Here is a 21,187-nt window from a genome sequence, read left to right as displayed (position 1 = left end):
GTGTTATTTTCACCAATAGAATTATAGCACCAAATATGGTAATGTGGGAAATTCATTCTAGAGATTTCGATTGTGAAACTCAGCAATTTTGTGATCAAAGCCTCCACGTGGTACTACAGGGTGATACAAAAAATGGGTTCCAAAAAAAACATATTACTGGTGATCTCCAATATCAATGTCAATGATTAAGTAAATAATTGGCTCTTCAGTGAGTTCTGAAAATACTTTAAAATACAACTTCATCAAAAATTAAACACAAATTTTTACATAATTTTTACAACAACAAAAATTTAGTCGAATTCTTCAAAAAATGTTAGTTCCTTAGTTTCTTTTGTCAAGTCAAAAATGATTCCGCCAACTATCAACTCACCACCGGTGACATCCTCCACCGCCGAAACTCGAGTTCAGCTCGATAATAAATTTTTTTTTTAAATGTTACATTAACTGGTGATTTTAATTGGAGGTCTGAATTTTGTGAACACACACTGATACCAACGCGTATCAACCATATCTTGATGCAACTTTTACAAGTATCTTGTAAGCAGAATTTCCTAAGCTCGACCACAGGTATTGCTGTCCATAGGATCGCTGACATCGTGCGCCTGCCAACATGGTTTCCCTTTTCAGTCCAACCAGGGTCTCCAATGACGCTTCATATAGTTCACTCGCATAGCGAACTCACAGTGAACATGTAGTAAGGCATGGCGCAGTACTGGATAACTGCCACCACCAGGAATTCTGCGACAATGCACTCCCAGGTTGAATGCAAACAGGTCAGGAGTTTATAATGCCCCTTCCAACAGGCACAACAGGTTCCCTGTCTGGACCAGGTCATAGTGATCACTGGAACAGAGATCAACCACAGCAGAAAAGGAAGAAATACGGGAAAAGGCATAACCTCGGCTATGCAGAAGAGATACGTAGACTTAAGGGTGTTTCGGAGCTTTTTACTTTTATCATATGTTATATTTTAATATATTACGATCTCCTGCTGGTTACAGATCGCGAGGCAAGCTGCCCGAATCAGATCGCCATTTTGTATACCAGAAGCCACCACAGGGTTTTAACAAGTTAAGCGACTAACATATTTTCTTTTATCACATTCCGAAGAGCAATTCTCGGAAGTTAAACAATCAACACGGCCTTTTAACCATAAGAATATCACTCAAGGAAGTTATTAAATATAAACAATAAATACCTGAAGACTGGTGCATCTGACAAACTTTCATTCAAGCACAAGTGTTTTTGAATAAGTGCCTTACCATAGACACTTGAGAATATTTTAAAGTATGTTTATTTAAAACAAAGTGTTCAACAGCACCACAGACGCGAATTTTAATTAAGTTATTATTTTCTCACAAATGCCTGAAGATTATTACAAACACGAACTTTTTATTCACGCCACCTAATTTTATCAAAAAGAATTTTACCATAGACGATTTTAAATATGTTTTTCATCATTTACTGTAAGTTTTTTAAACACAATTGTAAACGATACTGTAATTTAAGTATCATTCACATAAATCTCCTTACCCCCAACCCCCCCCCCCCATCTTCCAATTCATTTAAAACATCTAGAACAATAGTTTTTGGATTCCCATGGGATATGGTTTAAGATCCAATGTGCTTGCTTTTAAATGTTATCATCTAAGATTTTTTATATACAGCTGAAGATGACCACGAAGTGGTCGAAACATGTACTGTGTTTGTTAATGTATTTTTAAGTTTGCCAAAGGCAAAAGAAATAAAGTATCGATTAGGTGGCTTTTTAGATTAATTTGTAGATTAATTTGTTGATGTGATTCTTTCACATTAATAAACATGTTTGTATTGAATAGGAGGAACCCTCTTAATTTTTAAATATCGTACAGATTTCTCATCGACACCTGTCCTGAATTTTGATCCTGAATGGAGCTCTTAACCTGCAATCTCCTTCCCCTTAAATCACTAGACCACCTGTCTTCCACAATTCCCCCATTTCCTTCCAATCCCTCTATTACACGTACTGTATCCTGTACATTGTTTGGAGGCCTACTTTTCTTCCTGTCCTCTGAGAGAATCCTGATTATCTCCTTCAAGCTCTCCAACTCCTCCCTCATACTCGTTAATTCCTGGCCACACCCACAGTTCCTACACTCGCATTGCTTAGCCATTTTTTACTAAATAACGAAAAGGAAAGAAAAAATAAGATAACTTATTCTGTGCAAAATAAAAATGAAAGGAAAGAAATAATGTCTAGGTTAGTTCACAAAGAACACAGGACAGTAAGTTATTTAATATAGGCTACTACTACACTACAATACTACTTAATTGTACTATGTTTATTCCTACAACACACTAACACGATGAAAATTGCTGTTAATTACTGGAAACAGAGAATAATACACAAGAATTACACAATTCTTACATACATACATACATACATACATACATACATACATACATACATACATACATACATACATACATACATACATTATCATTATAGACTGTTACGCCTTTCAGCGTTCAGTCTGCAGGCCTCTGAGAATTTACTAAACGTCGCAACAATCCTCGATTTGCAACTAGTGTTGTGGCCTCATTTAGTTCTATACCTCTTATCTTTAAATCGTTAGAAACTGAGTCTAACCATTGTCGTCTTGGTCTCCCTCTACTTCTCTTACCCTCCATAACAGAGTCCATTATTCTCCTAGGTAACTTATCCTCCTCCATTCGCCTCACATGACCCCACCACCGAAGCCGGTTTATGCGTACAGCTTCATCCATCGAGTTCATTCCTAAATTAGCCTTTATCTCCTCATTCCGAGTACCCTCCTGCCATTGTTCCCACCTGTTTGTACCAGCAATCATTCTTGCTACTTTCATGTCTGTTACTTCTAACTTATGAATAAGATATCCTGAGTCCACCCAGCTTTCGCTCCCGTAAAGCAAAGTTGGTCTGAAAACAGACCGATGTAAAGATAGCTTCGCCTGGGAGCTGACTTCCTTCTTACAGAATACTGCTGATCGCAACTGCGAGCTCACTGCATTAGCTTTACTACACCTTGATTCAATCTCACTTACTATATTACCATCCTGGGAGAACACACAACCTAAATACTTGAAATTATCGACCTGTTCTAGCTTTGTATCACCAATCTGACATTCAATTCTGTTGAATTTCTTACCTACTGACATCAATTTAGTCATCGAGAGGCTAATTTTCATACCATACTCATTGCACCTATTTTCAAGTTCCAAGATATTAAACTGCAGGCTTTCGGCACAGTCTGCCATTAAGACCAAGTCGTCAGCATAGGCCAAACTGCTTACTACATTTCCACCTAACTGAATCCCTCCCTGCTATTTTATACCTTTCAGCAGATGATCCATGTAAACTATGAACAGCAAAGGTGAAAGATTACAGCCTTGTCTAACTCCTGTAAGTACCCTGAACCAAGAACTCATTCTACCATCAATTCTCACTGAAGCCCAATTGTCAACATAAATGCCTTTGATTGATTTTAATAATCTACCTTTAATTCCATAGTCCCCCAGTATGGCAAACATCTTTTCCCTCGGTACCCTGTCATATGCTTTTTCTAGATCTACAAAACATAAAACAACTGCCTATTCCTCTCGTAGCATTTTTCAATTACCTGGCGCATACTGAAAATCTGATCCTGACAGCCTCTCTGTGGTCTGAAACCACACTGGTTTTCATCCAACTTCCTCTCAACGACTGATCGCACCCTCCCTTCCATGATGCCAGTGAATACTTTGCCTGGTATACTAATCAATGAGATACCTCGATAGTTGTTGCAATCCTTCCTGTTCCCTTGCTTATAGATAGGTGCAATTACTGCTTTTGTCCAATCTGAAGGTACCTTACCAACACTCCACGCTAATTTTACTACTCTATGAAGCCATTTCATCCCTGCCTTCCCACTATACTTCACCATTTGAGGTCTAATTTCATCTATTCCTGCTGCCTTATGACAATGGAGTTCATTTACTATCCTTTCCACTTCCTCAAGCATAATTTCACCAACATCATTTTCCTCTTCCCCATGAGCTTTGCTTTTAGCAACACCACCATGATGATTTCCTTTTACATTGAGAAGATGTTCAAAATATTCCCTCCACCTCTCCAGTGATTTCCTGCGGTCTATGCCAGTTTGATTCGCGCAGCCAACGTTAGTGAACACCTCACACTAGTCCCAAGGATTTCTAACTCCAATTGTGCCATAATCTGCTCCATTCAATCTGGTTTGCTGGAACTCTCCCTACTTTCAAGTTATAGTTACTTAACGAGTCCACATTGGTGTCCTACGTTGTATAAGTTTAATTCTACTGCTAGCGTGTAAATACGGACTAGTTCAACCTGTATTTCCTTCTGGCATTGTGTTGGCTCTCCTACAGAATTCCTAACTACTGAAGTTTACGTCATTTCAACCTTAGCTTCGTCGCTTTGCGCCTTTTGACTGACTCAGCTTGGCTCGCGCTGTTCAGTAGACTCTATTTTAACTTTTGGTTTGCTCAATTAGGAGCTCCATGGTCGGCGATTGGTCCACGCTTCACACATTGACTTATAATTTGGGATCTACTACATCTGTATCTTTTTACTTTTACAACCTCATGTTTGTTTTAACTCTATAGACTACCATCATTCAAAGTATTCCTCTGCTTTCTTGCTGTTAATCTGTACATATCGTTATAATTTCATGTTTAATGTTATCATTTTACTTTTTATTATGGTATTGTCACCTTTTTAATAATTTTTATCATTCAGTTCAGGGCCCTGACCTAATCCTTGTAAATTAAGGCTGATGATGTTCGCTATGTCGAACGAAACATGTTCCTTTATTTAAGACACCTCATGATTGTTTTATAATTCAATGAGTAATATAATGTATTGAGTAGGTGGTTGTGATTAAAAGGATTTTATAATTTTAATATATTGTCCTCAATACGGTCCCATTATGAGATTAATTACATGTAACTATTATGAGTTCACCTGAATTACTCAAAACACTGTTCATTTCCTTTTTCCCTCCCTTCCTAAGATTTTTTTATTACTGTCCAGAAAGGTTTCCCTGCTGCTTGACCTAGCCTTTCCAGGTTATTACCAAATTCTTCCCATGACTTCTTTTTGGATTCAACAACTATTTGTTTCACTCTGTTTCTTTCATCTACATACCAATCCCTGTCTGCCTCAGCCCTTGTTTTGAGCCATTTCTGATAAGCCTTTTTTTCCGTTTACAGGCTGCTCTCACTTCATCATTCCACCAAGATGTTCGCCTTTTCCCATCTTTACACACAGTTGTTCGTAGGCATTCCCTTGCTGTTTCTACTACAGCATCCCTGTATGCCACCCATTCACTTTCTATATCCTGAACCTGCTTACTGTCTACTGTTCGAAACTTCTCACTGATCATATCCATGTACTTCCGTCTAATTTCCTCATCCTGGAGATTTTCTACCCTTATTCGTTTGCAGACAGATTTCACTTTCTCTACCCTAGGCCTAGAGATACTTAGTTCACTGCAGATCAGATAGTGGTCTGTATCATCGAAAAATCCCCGAAAAACTCTTACATTCCTAACAGATTTCCTGAATTCAAAGTCTGTTAAGATATAGTCTATTATGGATCTGGTGCTCCTAGCCTCCCATGTGTAGCGGTGAATAACCTTATGCTTGAAGAATGTATTCGTAACAGCTAAACCCATACTAGCACAGAAGTCCAGCAAATGCTTCCCATTCCCATTAGCTTCCATATCTTCCCCACATTTACCAATCACCCTTTCGTATCCTTCAGTTCTATTCCCAACTCTCGCATTGAAATCGCCCAATAGCACTATTCTATCCTTGCCGTTGACCCTGACCACGATGTCACTCAATGCTTCATAAATTTGTCAACTTCATCCTCATCTGCCCCCTCACATGGTGAATACACGGACACAATTCTTGTCCTAAACCTCCCACTGACAAATCTACCCACATCATTCGCTCATTTACGTGCCTAACAGAAACTATGTTGCGTGCAATGGTATTCCTGATAAAGAGCCCTACTCCAGACTCTGCCCTTCCCTTTCTAACACCCGTCAAGTACACCTTATAATCTCCTATCTCTTCCTCATTATCTCCCCTTACCCGAATATCACTTACTCCTAGCACATCCAGATGTATCCTCTTTGCTGACTCAGCCAGTTCTACCTTCTTTCTTCCATAAGCCCCATTAATATTGATAGCTCCCCATCGAATTCCATTTCGTTCGCCAAGTTGTTTCCAAGGAGTCCCTCGCCTGTCAAATGGGAGTGGGACTCCATTACTCCCATAGGTCCGAGGCTTGCTTAAAGTGTTCTGAGCTCGGTAAATTCATGAAGCAGGATTCTGCCCTACTTGCACATAGTCCAAGTGAGGATCTCTCCTCTAACGGGTTATGGACCACCGGTGAATTTTATAGTCGTAGCCGCCTGAGCACAAGGAGGGCCACGACTCAGAATATGTCCAAGGTGCCCACTCCCATTCCATAGCAACTGGTATCCCGACTCTCAGGACCACTTACTAGGCCACTCAGCCGTTGCCCATGGTTCACGAACTAGGACATGACTACAGTAACCCACAAACATGAAACAATTCTTAACTGCAGTTAAGTCTACCCAAATTACAACAACAGAATTTTAGTAAGAGGGTTACTACAGATACCACAGAAACGGTACTATACTATACAAATATTTCACAGTAATAGAATAAACACACTACTTTTAATAAGATGCTATAATACACTACAATAATTTTAAACTACGTTCAGACGTATTCTAATTACAACAGGTTATTTCCAAGCAAAAACAGAAAAGAAAATTACCATTAATATTCGAAATTCGCAAAACTACTCAAAATTATAGAATAGGCACTCTAATTTCTAATAAGTTACTGTACTACACTACAATAATGTTAAAACTACGTTCAGACGTATCCTAGCTTCTTACTAAGCACAAATAGGAAAAAAAATTCCAATTAGGCCTAAATTTAGGTATTCGCAAGAACTACCGGTAGGTACTAAAAAATTACCAACAAAGTTAAACACGCATACAGATTAATATTAGTACTACTTGTCCTATTATGCTGTAATAGAAATGAAACCTGCCGTTTGCACAAAAATACACACGAATATAACAGGCAAGTTACTATCTAATATACTGTATCTACACTACAATTCTCAACTGAAATGCGGTTATGTGATCTTTACAGATGGTGGATTACTATTATTTTTCCTATTCGGCGGGACGAAGAATAAGTGTCCTTAAATGTTGAAAAAAATGAGGTTGTTTACAATAATTTCTCAAAAGTATTTGTCTAAATTATGCCAGGGACTTGAATTGCAATCATTGGAATGTACGGTAGGAACTTGATTATTAGTTAACTGCTCATAAATACTGAAATGTCGAGGGTGTGAAATATAAATTACGGATACTTTAACTGCCTACTCAGAACTACAATGATTGGAATACAAGAATCAGCTGATTTTTATTTATATTTTCTTGATACATTACACCCTTTGTTCACAGACTGTAGCCAACAATGCCAATATTTGAATAAGAAGACCGACAATAATAGTGTTCAACTCATTTTTTAGGTCTTTTTTCGACGTGGGACATTGAATGCTCGGTGCACCATGCTGTTGTACACTGCTCGTTTGTGAATTTGAGGGTGTGAAGAATCTTGAATCTTCCGGATCTATCAGTGTTGCCGTATTGCATGTCTAAATGGAACTAGAAATTAGCTCTTTGGTATTTATTTTTTTATACTTGAAACATTGTGACTATAAAATGCACAAGATTTGTATATTATGTAATACAAAACTTATAAAAAACGTTAATATGTTCATGTGGCGTGCCTCCGAAATAGTGTTCGCGTGTCGCCTAATGACGTGTGGCATGGGTTCGCCATTCCTGGTATAGACAATTCAAATTAAATTGGTTTATCAGTGCTGCCACATTCAGTGCTGTACAAGCAATAGCCACTGTAAACAAAAATTAGTATTATTATCGTATTGTAGGGGCAAGTAATTAGTTATTCTAATACCGCTGCTGCACAGATATTGAAATGTTTACCAAGGATATATGGCTTTTCAGTCCATAAATATTGTCATTAGGACATTGAGTTTCCTAACAGTACACACAGATTGTGTAGAAGTATACTATTGCTCTGTTTCTAATTTTAATACCAGTGAAATTATTTTTATTTAGTTTATTTGACCTGAAGACCTGTAATATTTCACCATTGATTACAAAACTAGACATTGTTCCCAAGCTTCATTTTAGTACATTCTTTTTTACTGCTCTCTATGACTACAAATTTTGTCCTTGCAAATGTATACTTATGTTGTTTTTTTTCTTTTAATGTTCCTGGTATAGTTCAACGTTTGCTGGCTGAAGATGCTGGTATTTCTGAAATCGGCACAACCTCGCAGAGAGTTAGCTTGTGCTGTCCAATAAGTAGGGCTCTCATGGAATTACCTTGTCGAGCTACAACTTGTAACCATGTACAATGCTTTGATGGAATCGTCTATGTATTTCTAAACGAGAAAAAGCCAACTTGGCAGTGTCCCATCTGTGGCAATAGTGCTCGTTTCAACTGCCTTGAGGTGGATGGGTAAGTTGTTATTAAACATTGATTTGATTTTAATGATTTAATCAAGTAATGTTTTTGTATTTCACGTTACAATAATTTACAGGTGAGGTAACATATAATGGCTGCTCGACAATAAATCGCTTCATTGAATTAAAAATTCTCAACTTGTTCATTCTCGGCTAGTAATAGTTCTCTTCAGGATGGCTGCTGTACTTGACATCTGACTATTAAAGTTCTTTTTTTTTTGTGATAATGTGACTCAAAAAGATGAAAATACTATCATTTGTTGATTATCTGGTAGATGCGTTTGGGATTTATGTATTTTCACTCCACAAACACCGGTAATGTACAGTGCAAATGGATAACAATATTAAAATAGTTCCAAGGATGTTAGCAGCAAACTTTTCATAACAGTAGATTCGATTTCAGAAGTTAATACTAATCAGGCAATTCCTATATTACGTATCAAATGGAGTAGTATATGTTTCATCCCTTAATCAGACGCATCTTCAGTTACATTCCAAGATCAGAACAAATTCCAAAGGAGTACGGGAAAGATACACATTAAGAGATTAAATCCAGATCATATAAATGATACACTTTACATGTGTGTGTATGTATGTTAAGTGCTCCGCCCGGAGGCTGGTTTGGTCTTCAACCGTGGCACCATCACCTGTTATAGATGACCTAGGTGTCACTGAAGAGGTGTACTAGGGAAATGAGGAGTGAGGTAGTTTCCTGTTGCTTTTCTCTGACACACTACATATAAAACATTATTTCTAACTTTTTTCTACTTTGCTTTACGTCGCACCGACACAGATAGGTCTTATGGCGACGATGGGATAGGAAAGGCCAGGAATGGGAATGAAGCGGTCGTGGCCTTAATTAAGGTACAGCCCCAGCATTTGCCTGGTGTGAAAATGGGAAACCACAGAAAACCATCTTCAGAGCTGCCGACAGTGGGAGCTCTTCCGGATGCGAACTCACAGCTGCGTGCCCCTAACCACAGGGCCAACTCTCCTGGTTTTCTCACTTCAAGCCTTAAAAAAGAACATTTGGAATATTTAGCATTGTTCTTCTTCTACACCATCCTAGTGTTTACCCACTGTCCTAATTTTGGCTCGCCATTTTGTACGCTATTGGGCATTGTGTGATCTTAAGTTCAGAGTCTTCATATCATTATTTACTGTGTCATGCCAGCGCTGCTTTGCATGCCCGCGTGGTGTTGCCTATTAATTTCAAAGGTGAGGGTGAAATTGGTAACTGTTCCACGTGCATCATACAGGACGTGACCATTCCATTTTAGCTGTTTTTCCCATGCAATGCCCATTTGCTGGCAGACGGTATCATTTATGACATGATGCAGGAGTGTGATGCCCATCAACCAATGGAACATGTGCATTTCCATGGTGTGTAATTGGTGCTCTGTAGGTTTTGTCAGCTGGTCGTACAAAGCAACATGATGTACTATCATGCGGTATATTTTCGACTTCAGATGTAGTTGCAACCTTCTATCGCAGAGTACGCCTGTGACTTCCTTCCATCTCATCCTTGCTGCCTTTATCCTACTTCGCACTTTAACACCTATCCCACTATCAGCCTGTAGGCGGGATCCTATTTTCCTCAAGCTTATGATCTTCATTAAGGGCTCTCCATCAACTTGAATTGAGCCAATGCTTGGGTTGGTTTCCAGCTATTCATTCTTCTCTTTGTTTAGTCTAAGACTGTATTGTGAGAGATGGCTGTTCCAATCTTCAACTGGACATTGCAATCCACTTCTGGTGGTATCAGCAAGTGCGACGTAATCTGCAGATAAGAGAGTCCGAGGGACACGCCACTGCAGGTCCTGTGTGATTGTGTCCATGGCGAGGACAATGAGCAATGGGGACAGTGCAGTGCCGTGGTGTACACAGACTTTCATTGGGAAGCTCTCAGAGATGCTGACAGCGCAACATTCATGTATAGTACTCTGATCCATTAGCATTATTACACTTAAAATAATCTTACAAGACATAATTCCTGAAGTCGATGACAAAACAGTGTCTCTGCGAGCCAATGTGCTACTATTGTCATAAATACACAAAATAATTTGCCTAATCATATATTTTTTAAATTCTTCAAGGAAGATATCAGCTTACAAATAGTGACGATGGTTCAAAAACAAGATCACAATTTGTTAGATTGTTGAATATAATTATGCATAGTTTAGTAAAGGATTGACTCCCTATCCTGTGAAATACAGTTAGTGAAGGAGAATTTCTAGTGAATCCTTAATAATGTTACTGTTTGTGGTGTGGGTTACTGTAGTTATGTCCTAGTTCGTGAACCATAGGCAATGGCTGAGTGGCTTAGTAAGTAGTCCTGAGTCGGGATACCAGTTGCTGTGGAATGCGAGCGGGCATCCTGGACATATTCTGAGTCGTGGACTTCCTTGTGCTCAGGCGGCTAGTACTGTACATTCTACCAGTGGTCCCTAACCCGTTACAGGAGAGATTCTCACTGGGACTATGTGTAAATGAGATAGCATCCTGATTCACAGAATTTACCGAGCTCAGCAAACCTCAGACGTGTGGGAGTACCAGAGTCCCACTTCAGTTTGACAGGCAAGGGACTCCTTGGAAACAATGAAATCTGATGGGGAGCTATCAATATTAATGAGGCTAATAGAATAAAGAAAGTAGAACTAAGTGAGAAGTTAGTGATATTCAGGTAAGATGAGATAACGAGGAAGACATAGTGGAATATAAAGTGTTCTTGATGGGTGTTAAAAAGGGAAGGGCAGGTTGTGGTGTTGGACTGTTCATCAGGAATACTATTGCACCCAACATTTCTATTAAGCACATAAATGAGCGAATGATGTGGGTAGGTTTAGCATTTAGAGGAATTAGGACAAGAATTGTCTTAGTCTGTTAACGACCAAGCTCAATAGCTGCAGCCGCTTAAGTGCGGCCAGTATCCAGTATTCGGGAGATAGTGGGTTTGAACCCTACTTTCGGCAGCCCTGAAGATGGTTTTCCATGGTTCCCCATTTTCACGGCAAAAGGCCATGGCCGCTTCCTTCCCACTCCTAGCCCGTTCCTGTCTAATCGTCGCCATAAGTCCTGTCTGTGTCGGTGCAATGTAAAGCAACTTGTAAAAAAAAAAAAAAAAAAAAAATGTCTGTTAACGATGTGCAGATGAGGAAGAGGTTGACAAGTTTTATGACGCACTGAGTGACATCGTAGTCAGGGTCAACAGCAAGGATAGGATAGTGCTAATCGGTAATTTCCATGCCAAAGTTGGAAATAGAACTGAAGGATATGAAAAGGGGACGGGTGTTTGTGGGAAAGATACAGAAGCTGTTGGAAATGGGAAGAGTTTACTGGACTTCTGCTAGTATGGGATTAGCAGTTACGAATACATTCTTCAAGCATGAGAGGGTATGGGTACCAGATCCACGAAAGACTATATCATAACTGACTTTGAAATCAGGAAATCTGTTAAGAATTTGCAGGTAATCCAGGGTTGGGTTTTTTTTTTTTTGCTGATAGAGACCACTATCTGATCTGCAGTGAACTTAGTATCTGTAGGTGTAGGATAGAGAAAGTTAAATCTGTCAACACACAAATAAGCTCCAGGACGAGGTAATTAGAAGTACATGGATATGATTAGTAGAGAGTTCCAAACGGTAGACAGTAAACAGGTACAGGATCTAGAAAGAGAATGGGTATCATACAGGGATGCTGTAGTAGAAACTTCAAGGGAAAACCTAGGAACAACTGTGTGTAAAAATGGGCAAAGCAAAATCTTGATGGAATTATAAAGTAAGAGCTGCTTGTAAACATAAAAGAGCAGCCTATCAAAAATGGCTCCAAACAAGGACTAATGCAGACAGGAAATTAATTGTACATAGATTAAAGAACAAAGGGAAGCAAATAATTGTTGAATCTGAGAAGTCTTGGGAATATTTCGGTAATAACCTGGAAAGACGAGGTCAAGCAGCGTGGAAACCTTTCTGGACAGTAATAAAGAATCATAGAAAGGGAGGAATAAGGAAAATGAATAGTGTTCTGGGTAATTCAGGTGAACTCATAATAGATTCCAGGGAATCACTGGAGAGGTGGAAGGAATATTTTGAATATCTTCTAAACCTAAAAGGAAATCTGTCTGTTGACAAGTTCATGGGGAGGAGGACAATGATGTTGGTGAGATTACACTTGAAGAAGCAGAAGGTATGGTAAATAACTTATAATCCATTTTCATAAAGCAGGAGGAACAGATGAAATGGTGAAATATAAGGGGAAGATATGGAGTAGTAAGAAGATTAGCATGGAATATTAGAAAGGTACCTTCTGTTTGTACAAAGGAAGTAACTGCACCTATCTATAAGCAAGGGAACAGGAAGAACTGCAACACTATTGAGGTATTTCATTGATCAGTATACCAGGTAAGGTGTTCACCAGCATCTTGGAATGGAGGGTGAGATCAGTGGTTGAGAGTAATTTGGATGAAAACCAGTGTGGTTTCAGACTGCAGAGGGGCTGTCAGGATCAGATTTTCATTATGCACCAAGTAATTGAAACATGCTATGAGAGGAATAGACAGTTATGTTTGTTCCGTAGATCTAGAGGAGGCCTATGACAGAATACCGAGGGAAATGATGATTGCTGTACTGGGTCTATGGGATCAATGGTTTATGTTGACAATTGGCTTGTGGTGCAAATTGATGGTAGATTGAGTTGCAGGGATTACACAAGGTTGTTGTTCATAGTATACAGTCGAACCTCTATCTCTACCCTCCATTAGTCGAATTTTCAGTATCTCGAAGTAATTAAATTTCCCGTCCATTTTTCCTATTCTTCGTGTGTAATTTTTTCTGTTACTCGAAATTCAGTTACACAAATTTCTCGATTTCTCGAAACAAGCATTTCTTCCCTTGAAGCAAAGAATACTCTAACTTAAATTTTGTGCAACATTAACTGTGCAATACGGCATTTGTGGTTTGTGAGGAACAGTTAACAAGTAAAGAAAGGTTTACAGTGATGCTGGGAGCTAATATCATGGGAACCGAATAACTAAAACTTCTAATGATCAGAAAATCGGCGAAGCCTCGCTGTTTCTCGGATGTGAATTAATTGTAGGATGCTAATTAGTTTATAATATCACCTATTCAATGCATTAAAATTTTAAACAATTAGGAATTTATCTTTATTTCCATATGAGATATGTTTCGCCTTTACTTGAAGGCATCATCAGTCACAGTACTACCTCAAGACATGAATTAGGTACCTGATTTGTATTTAAATTATAATTACTAAGAAATAATATTGACATATTACAGTAGGGATAGTCAATGAGAAAACCAATGTTCAATGATAATATGGATACAAACATATCAGCCGTTGCCTGTAAATTACCAGTTGTGAAGGATAACAGCGTCAAAATGTTAGGGTACGTACTTACAAAGGTTGTATTAACATATTTACATGGGGGCAGTCTAAGGTAAAAGATACAAGTAGTCGGCACCAATGCGTAAAACCACAGGGCATTTTAACAGTGTCCAGCAGTGGTGGTCTGACAATAAACATTGATGCTACTCTATTAGAAAAGTTGGGAAATTACAAAGATTATATTAACATATTTACATGGGAGCAGTTTGGGGAGAAAAGATACAAAATGTCTAGCACCAATGTGCATAACAATAATTTCTGCCGTTGGGTGATGATCGCAGTATTGACAAGGCAACTACACAGTATTATCCAGCAGTGGTTTGACCTCAGTTCATATTATTTGGAATCCTAGGGAAAATATTCCAGCATTTTTTGAGATTGCCAAATGAGGCTCCATTAGGAGTGTAGTCATTACTGAAAGCTGTCTGGTTGATGTCCCGGGTTCGTGAATATGGCTCCAATAAGCAATGGTGAATTTGGCTGGTGTGGAAGGAAATTTGATTGGGTGTCGTAATGTTTAGGCTTAATTTCGGTGTAGTTGAAAAGAAAAGTCATTAAGTACATGATGCATTGTGCATGGCAACAATGAGGCCGTTATTTGTTGATAATAGTTGTTTCAGGGAACATGTTGCGGGGTTAGAATCACTCGCTTAAATTCAGTTTTGTTAACTTCTTGATAACTTTTTGAATGCTATGTAAAATATACTAGCATGAGAATGGTTGATGAGACTTTAAACAGAGTTATTGTCGTGAGTGAAATCATGAAGAACATCGGGACGAAGTTTTGGTTTGTGATGATCTCCTAGTGAAATAGAATGTTTATATTTGGCGTAATCTGCAGTGGGGGGGATCAAATGTGAAAATACACTACGACTAAGTCGGTGTGTCACGGCTAGGATGAGTCCTCTTCATTTCTGTCTGTGAAGTGCAGCTCCATGTCAAATATAAACTCGCTGCAGTGGGAATGTATTATATGTTCCCTTATGATCATATGAGTTTATTGTATTAAAGTTCTGAACTTCAAGAATGAAGTTATATCTCACGAGAAATGTTCAAAGATCATTGCCTGAGCAAAATGAACAAAGTTAAAGTTAATCTCGGTTGAAATATTCAAAGTCGAAGTTAGTTCAATGAGAAATATTTAAAGTTTGTTCATACAACTGTTATAAATATAAGTTCAACTCGCCTAGAGAAATGAAAAGTTCTCAAAGAGTTCGAAGTCCATTTCACACTCACGAAATTCTAAGTCTTTCATAGTGCATTGGCACTGCTGGTAGCTTCAAATAGCCTATGCAGTGGCCTCCAAAGTATGCATTAGCCATGCGTCGTGGTAGTTGTGCCATTTGCCAAACGAGCCCAAATTAGCACACTGGGGTGAAATGCTGGCAACGGGAATGAGTTAGCCTTAAAATTTATAATATCCAATAATGAACCCATTATATTGGTATTATAAATTCAAAGTTCTCGAATAGTTTTGAGTCCCATTTCTCACCCGTGGAATTCTAAGTTCGTAGCGGAGTATAACTTTGTCCTAAGAGGGTATGTTTTCACCGCGTTCACTAGCGAGCCTGCTAGGCAGAGCTCTTGATATTGAGTAAGCTGATTAGTGCTCTGGCTGGGCTCTCTTACATACTGCTAGACGTGCTATGTCACACGTTTTCGTCTGTTTACATTATGTTGAAATTCGAGATGGCGCACAGGGTGGTGCTATACATTCGTCTCTATCTCAATTAGTTTAGGATTTGTCAAAATTGGTAAGCAATCGGGTGATATGCAGTGACGTGGCTTAGCCTTGGCAGCTAGCAGCGGGGCTTACGTCGCGCTACACGTCGGCTGGGATGGAGCAGGTTGCCTAGCTGCAGCCTGAAATCCTTCATAATTTTGAAGTGATATTTGCTGTACCGGCTTTCCTGGTACAATACTTTTTAATGTTTTAAAAAGGTAGTTATTGGGAAATTATTTTAGATATCTTTTGTTGTACTTGCAATCTTTCATAACATAAGGGTAGTTTTAAATTCTGTCATGCATACTAGGAAAACAAATAATCTTTCTATGTATTTAATTTTGACACATTTCTATGGTTTCAGTTAACCTGTTGTTGTTAGGATATGCTGAAGTGCAGTTTAGAATTATAGTGCAGTTATTTTATTAGATAGTATCTTGCTTGCTATATTGCAGTGTAGTTTTTTTGTAATCCATCCGATATTTTGCGTTCAACGGCATTTTTCATTTGTTATTGTATATTGGATATAATGATACAATGATTAAGTAGTTTTGTATTGTAGTTACCTTATTAGTTAGCATATTGCATTTTTTATTGTTGCGTAATCCCTGTGTATTATACTGTATTTCTTTACATCAGTTTTTATCCTTTTGTTTAATGTTATTTTATTTTTGTTGATCTTTCAGCATATTTCACATTTCTGTCAAGAAAATAAAAGAATGCAGTTGTAGGAACTGTGGGTGTGAGCAGGTATTAAGGAATATTAGGGTTGACATTTGAGGTGGACAATTAGGATTCTAATGGAGGACAGGAACGAAGGTACATCTCCCTCAAGCAGTGTACACGATACAGTAAGAGTGCAAGAGGGGGGGGGGGGGAAGGGAAGTTGTTGTGGAATATTTTAAGGGGAAGGAAATTTTGGGCTGGGGGGTTCTAGCCAGGGGCAGAGATCGGCAAAGATATCAGTGTGATATCTGCATCAGTCACTGCAGGAAGAATACCAGGGGAGAGACGAGAAACAGGGAAGTGTTACAGAGGATGGGGAAGTAAGAGGATTGAAAGAGGGAGGTGAAACCAGGGTCATAAGGAGGAGAGAAGTGGAAGTAGATTCTGCAGCTCCCAGGGAAGATAAGGAAGACCAGGAGAGGGGAGAATCTAATGATGTAGGTGGGATTGAGTCTGTGGTCATGGAGAACTCCATTGTTAAGCACATGGTGAAAGTATATGGAGGAAAGAGAACCAAGGTAGTGTTATCCAAGAATTATGTTGAGGCAGATGTAGAGAAAAGTACACTGCTGGCCATTAAAATTGCTACATGAGAAAGGTAAGCAGAAAGCAGAATCATATTTATTGTACACTTGCAGTAAGACGGGTGGAAGACATATTCACTTCATGGGTAATTTTGAGGTACAGAGCAGGCACAAATTAGTACCCAGAGCTGCCAACTCTGGCAACAATAAAAGCTGTAATCCGGCTGGAAATCAAGTCGAAACTAAGCTTAGTTGACTGATACGCCTACATCATTCCATGCAGATCCAACTCTGTGCCAGAGTTCATCAATCATAGTGGCTGGCGAGTGTTGGCGTGCCAGTCTCTCAGCAGTCGATGACAGATCTGGAGAACTTGCTGGCCAGGTCAACAGTCCAATACCTTCTGTACCGAAGGAGGTCAGGATAGCACTGGCAACATGCTGGTGTGCATTGTCCTGTTGAAGGGCAGTATCACGCAGGCCTGGAAGATACGGCACAACCACGGGCCTTAATATGTCAGAAATGCAACAGCAGCTGTCCAATTTTTTTGGCTATGGGAACAATAGGTGACCGTTATGCAGAGTCCTGCAGCCAGGCCCACCGCGCAGCACTTCAAGCCCACGGGCTCCGGCAGCCCAGCCCGTGCAGTGCCGTTCTCTTCTGACGCGGCAGCATACTGGCCCACAGCACTGGTCTCATACAGCCCACCACAGTCCACCACAGTCCACCACACTGGGCGGGCTCAGTAGAATAACCTTGAGTACTTCTCCACAATAACATGTGCGCCGAAATGTTCACGTCGCACTACTATTCGGTTCATGCACTCTACGAATTCCTGTACGCTAATAACATATTTTAAAGTAGCTAATCGCATTTTGAAATTAAACGGTAGAGATATCTCCTGTAGTGTAATAATAATAATAATAATAATAATAATAATAATAATAATAATAACATGAAGCATATTCATAGGACTTCATTCGTGTTTACCTCAAAATAAAATACAAACTGAAATGACTTGCAATATGCCAACAACAAAAACAAACCTGAACATAGCTTTTACTTAGTGTGCGTAGTTTATTGGTCATTGCGAATGGTGGTGGAATGGAATTACTGTGAATGAAAATAAGAGCACCAACATTGTCTGGTTATAGAAGAGACCGTCGTGCGTTGAGAATGAAGCCCGCTGAACTGAAATTTCTCTCTGAAGCTGAACTTGATGCTTGCATACATAATTCTTTCTTGGTGATCTGGTGAAATTTTGGATAGTTTTGTCCATTTGTTCTCAAATAGGATGCTATATCTATCTTCTTCCATTCCACAGTTTTGCTTTAAATATCTTTCCAGCTCATTTGGAATAGGAGCATCATGAACGTCAGTCCACGAAGAAAACTTCATTACTTTGGCTCATCATTCAAGCACACCTCGTTCATCAGAAGTTTCATCATGTTTTATATCTAATCATAAAGACTCCTTTAATCTATACTAATATAATAAAGAGAGAGTGCGAATTTTGTTAGTTTTTGTATACCTGGAGGGTAATCTCATAAACTAATGGACCGATTCTAAAAATCCTTTTACTAATGTAAATATACATTATCCCTGAGGGACATGGGCTGTATTTTATTTTCAAAACAATTAAAGGGGGAGGGCGACGGGGGAGATATAAACATAATAGGCTAATATAGGCGAAATATCGAATTTGTCGTGGAAGGACGAGACAAAGCTCATTTTAAGCCCCTTGACGCAAAGAACAAAACTCGGTAAGCCCGTAGGGCCCGAAAACCATGTTTAAAGGCCCTAAAACCAACCGTTATGGAGATATTGGCACCACACTACCCCTGCTCTTGGAATCGGATAAAGAAATGAACTGCCATAACCAAGGCAACGTCAGCTCCAGGATTCTACAGCAGCGAGATCATGTGTGTACGTTTGGGCATAGCCGCCAACCAAAATTTGTACACATAATCCCTGGGCATTTCTACCATATATCTCAAAAACTTAACATGTTACAGACGTGAAGTGGTATTTATAATCTCTTTTAAATTTAGACGTATTATTTTGTTTTCGTAAAAAAAACAATGAAGGTTGGGGGGGGGGGGGGTAAAAAGGATTGAAGTATGGATTGGAGTGAATTTTTAATATGAGCATATCTACAGTATATCTCACTTAACATGTTACAGATGTGAAAATTGATATTTTTAATATTTAAAAAATAAAAAACAAAAAAACAGGTATTTTGTGTTTGGAAAAACCACTTAACGTGGGGGGTAAAGGGGACTGAAAAGGTGGTTGAATTATTTTTATTAGGGTACTGATATCTCAGAAACTGAAGTTTTGATAAAAGTAAAAATTGGTATTTAGAATCTCCTTTAAAAAGAAAGAAATACGTATTCTTTTGGTTTTGGAAAATCCACATACAGGGGGATGAAAGGACTGAAATATTAGTTGAATTATTTGTATGAGGATACTTATATCTAAAAAGACCTAATGATGTTGCAGACGTGAAAATGGGTATTTGAAATTGCCTTTAAAAATGACAAAACACTCATTTTTGGAGAGTAAAATCAACTTTGGGGGGGCTTGAAATAGGTGTTGAATACTTTTCATGAGGATAGAAATATCTCAAAAACTGCAGATGTTACAGTCTTGATAACTGGTATTTGGCAGCTCCTTTATCAATAAACATGTATTTTTTTGTTTTCGGAAAACCACTTGTATGTATGTTTAGTCCTCAGCCCGAAAGCTGGTTGGATCCTCAACAGGTCCGCTATCAGCTGTCATAGATGGCCTAGGCATCACTGAAGAGGCGTACTGGGGAAATGAGGAGTGAGGTAGTTTCCCGTTGCTTTCCTCACCGAGCCAGAAGTTGCTATTACATATCAGTCTGCCAAGCCCACTGAAATGCATGCACCAACTGACCCTATGAGCAATATTTTCACACCATTCATAGCAGAGACTGGCTGCAGAAGGAATGGCATTACTAGCATCACTCATACCTCAGTCACTTTCATTTTGTCAAAGCCAAGGATAAAGCCGAGACAGATCAATGAAAGTAACAAAATTGCTCTAGCCCATACCAGAAGACATAGTGCACTGTAAACACTAGGTCCCACCAGCAAAGGCATGAAAACCGCTTAAGTTACTGAAAAGAATTGAAAAAGCAGGTGAATTTTGAAAATGAGTACCGGAATATCTACAGTGTATGTCAAAAACTTTACATGTTACAGACATGGAACTTGGTACTTGGAATGCCCTTTAAAAAGAAAGAAACATGTGGGTTTTTTTCTTCAAAAAATCCACTTAGGTTGGGGTGGAGGAAGGGCTGATAAAGGGGTTGAGTTCTTTTTATGTGGATACTTATATCTCAAAACCTGAAGATGTTACAGATGTGGAAATATTTATTTGGAATTTCCTTTAAAAATAAAGAAACTTTTTTTATTTGCTTGAGAGAAGGCGTTCTCAAATGTACAGTTCTATGTCGCATGGTCACCTTAACCCCAAAAGGAAATACCACAAACGTGGTTTACAAAGAGTTTCTGGGGTAAATGAAACTGAGTTTTTTGGTGAGGTTTTATACTTTCGGGATTTTCAGATAACGTCTTAGTACAGTACCGAGGAATGATTACTTTTATCAAATTATGAAATTCATGCGAGAAGCCGTGGGGAACTGTTAGTGTGTACATAAAGTTCACCGCAGATCGTGCAGCACACACATTTAATGTCTTTCCCATCACCGCCAACTGCAGGCTTGAATACCAACCAAAATGATCCGGTTCAGAAGTTTGTATTGTGCAGTTTTTAGTTTGTTTGTTATTTTTTTTTTACTTCACATTTTTGCCACGGTTTCTTTGCTGGTAGTGACTTTACGTCCCACTGACACAGATAGGTCTTATGGTGACGATGGGATAGGAAAGGCCTAGGACTTGGAAGGAAGTGGCCATGGCCTTAATTAAGCTACAGCCTCAGCATTTGCCTGGTATGAAAATGGGGAACCACGGAAAACCATCTTCAGGGCTGCCGACAGTGGGATTTGAACCCACTATCTCCTGGATGCAAGCTCACAGCCACGCGCTCCTAATCGCACGCACATCTCGCCTGGTGGTTTCTTTTCTTTTGGAACTACAGTCCACATTCGTTTCCGATAACAGGATAGACTGAGAAGTCAA

General features: G+C 39.0%; 1 protein-coding gene across 5 annotated transcripts in view; it reads left to right on the top strand.

The window, feature by feature from the left end:
* The window catches only part of LOC136863885 (E3 SUMO-protein ligase PIAS3), a 566,508-nt gene that overhangs the window by 396,529 nt on the left and 148,792 nt on the right, over window positions 1–21,187 (top strand). For all 5 annotated transcript variants that reach the window (XM_067140273.2, XM_067140272.2, XM_067140274.2 and 2 more), the window contains one exon: window positions 8,400–8,637. In XM_067140273.2, the coding sequence (XP_066996374.1) occupies window positions 8,400–8,637 (238 nt within the window). The remainder of the gene's footprint in view (window positions 1–8,399; window positions 8,638–21,187) is intronic.

Source organism: Anabrus simplex, chromosome 2 (genome assembly GCF_040414725.1).
Source record: "Anabrus simplex isolate iqAnaSimp1 chromosome 2, ASM4041472v1, whole genome shotgun sequence".
Lineage (NCBI taxonomy): Eukaryota > Metazoa > Arthropoda > Insecta > Orthoptera > Tettigoniidae > Anabrus > Anabrus simplex.
Note: the sequence above shows the minus strand (reverse complement) of the source record. Positions and strands in the feature narration are given on the sequence as shown.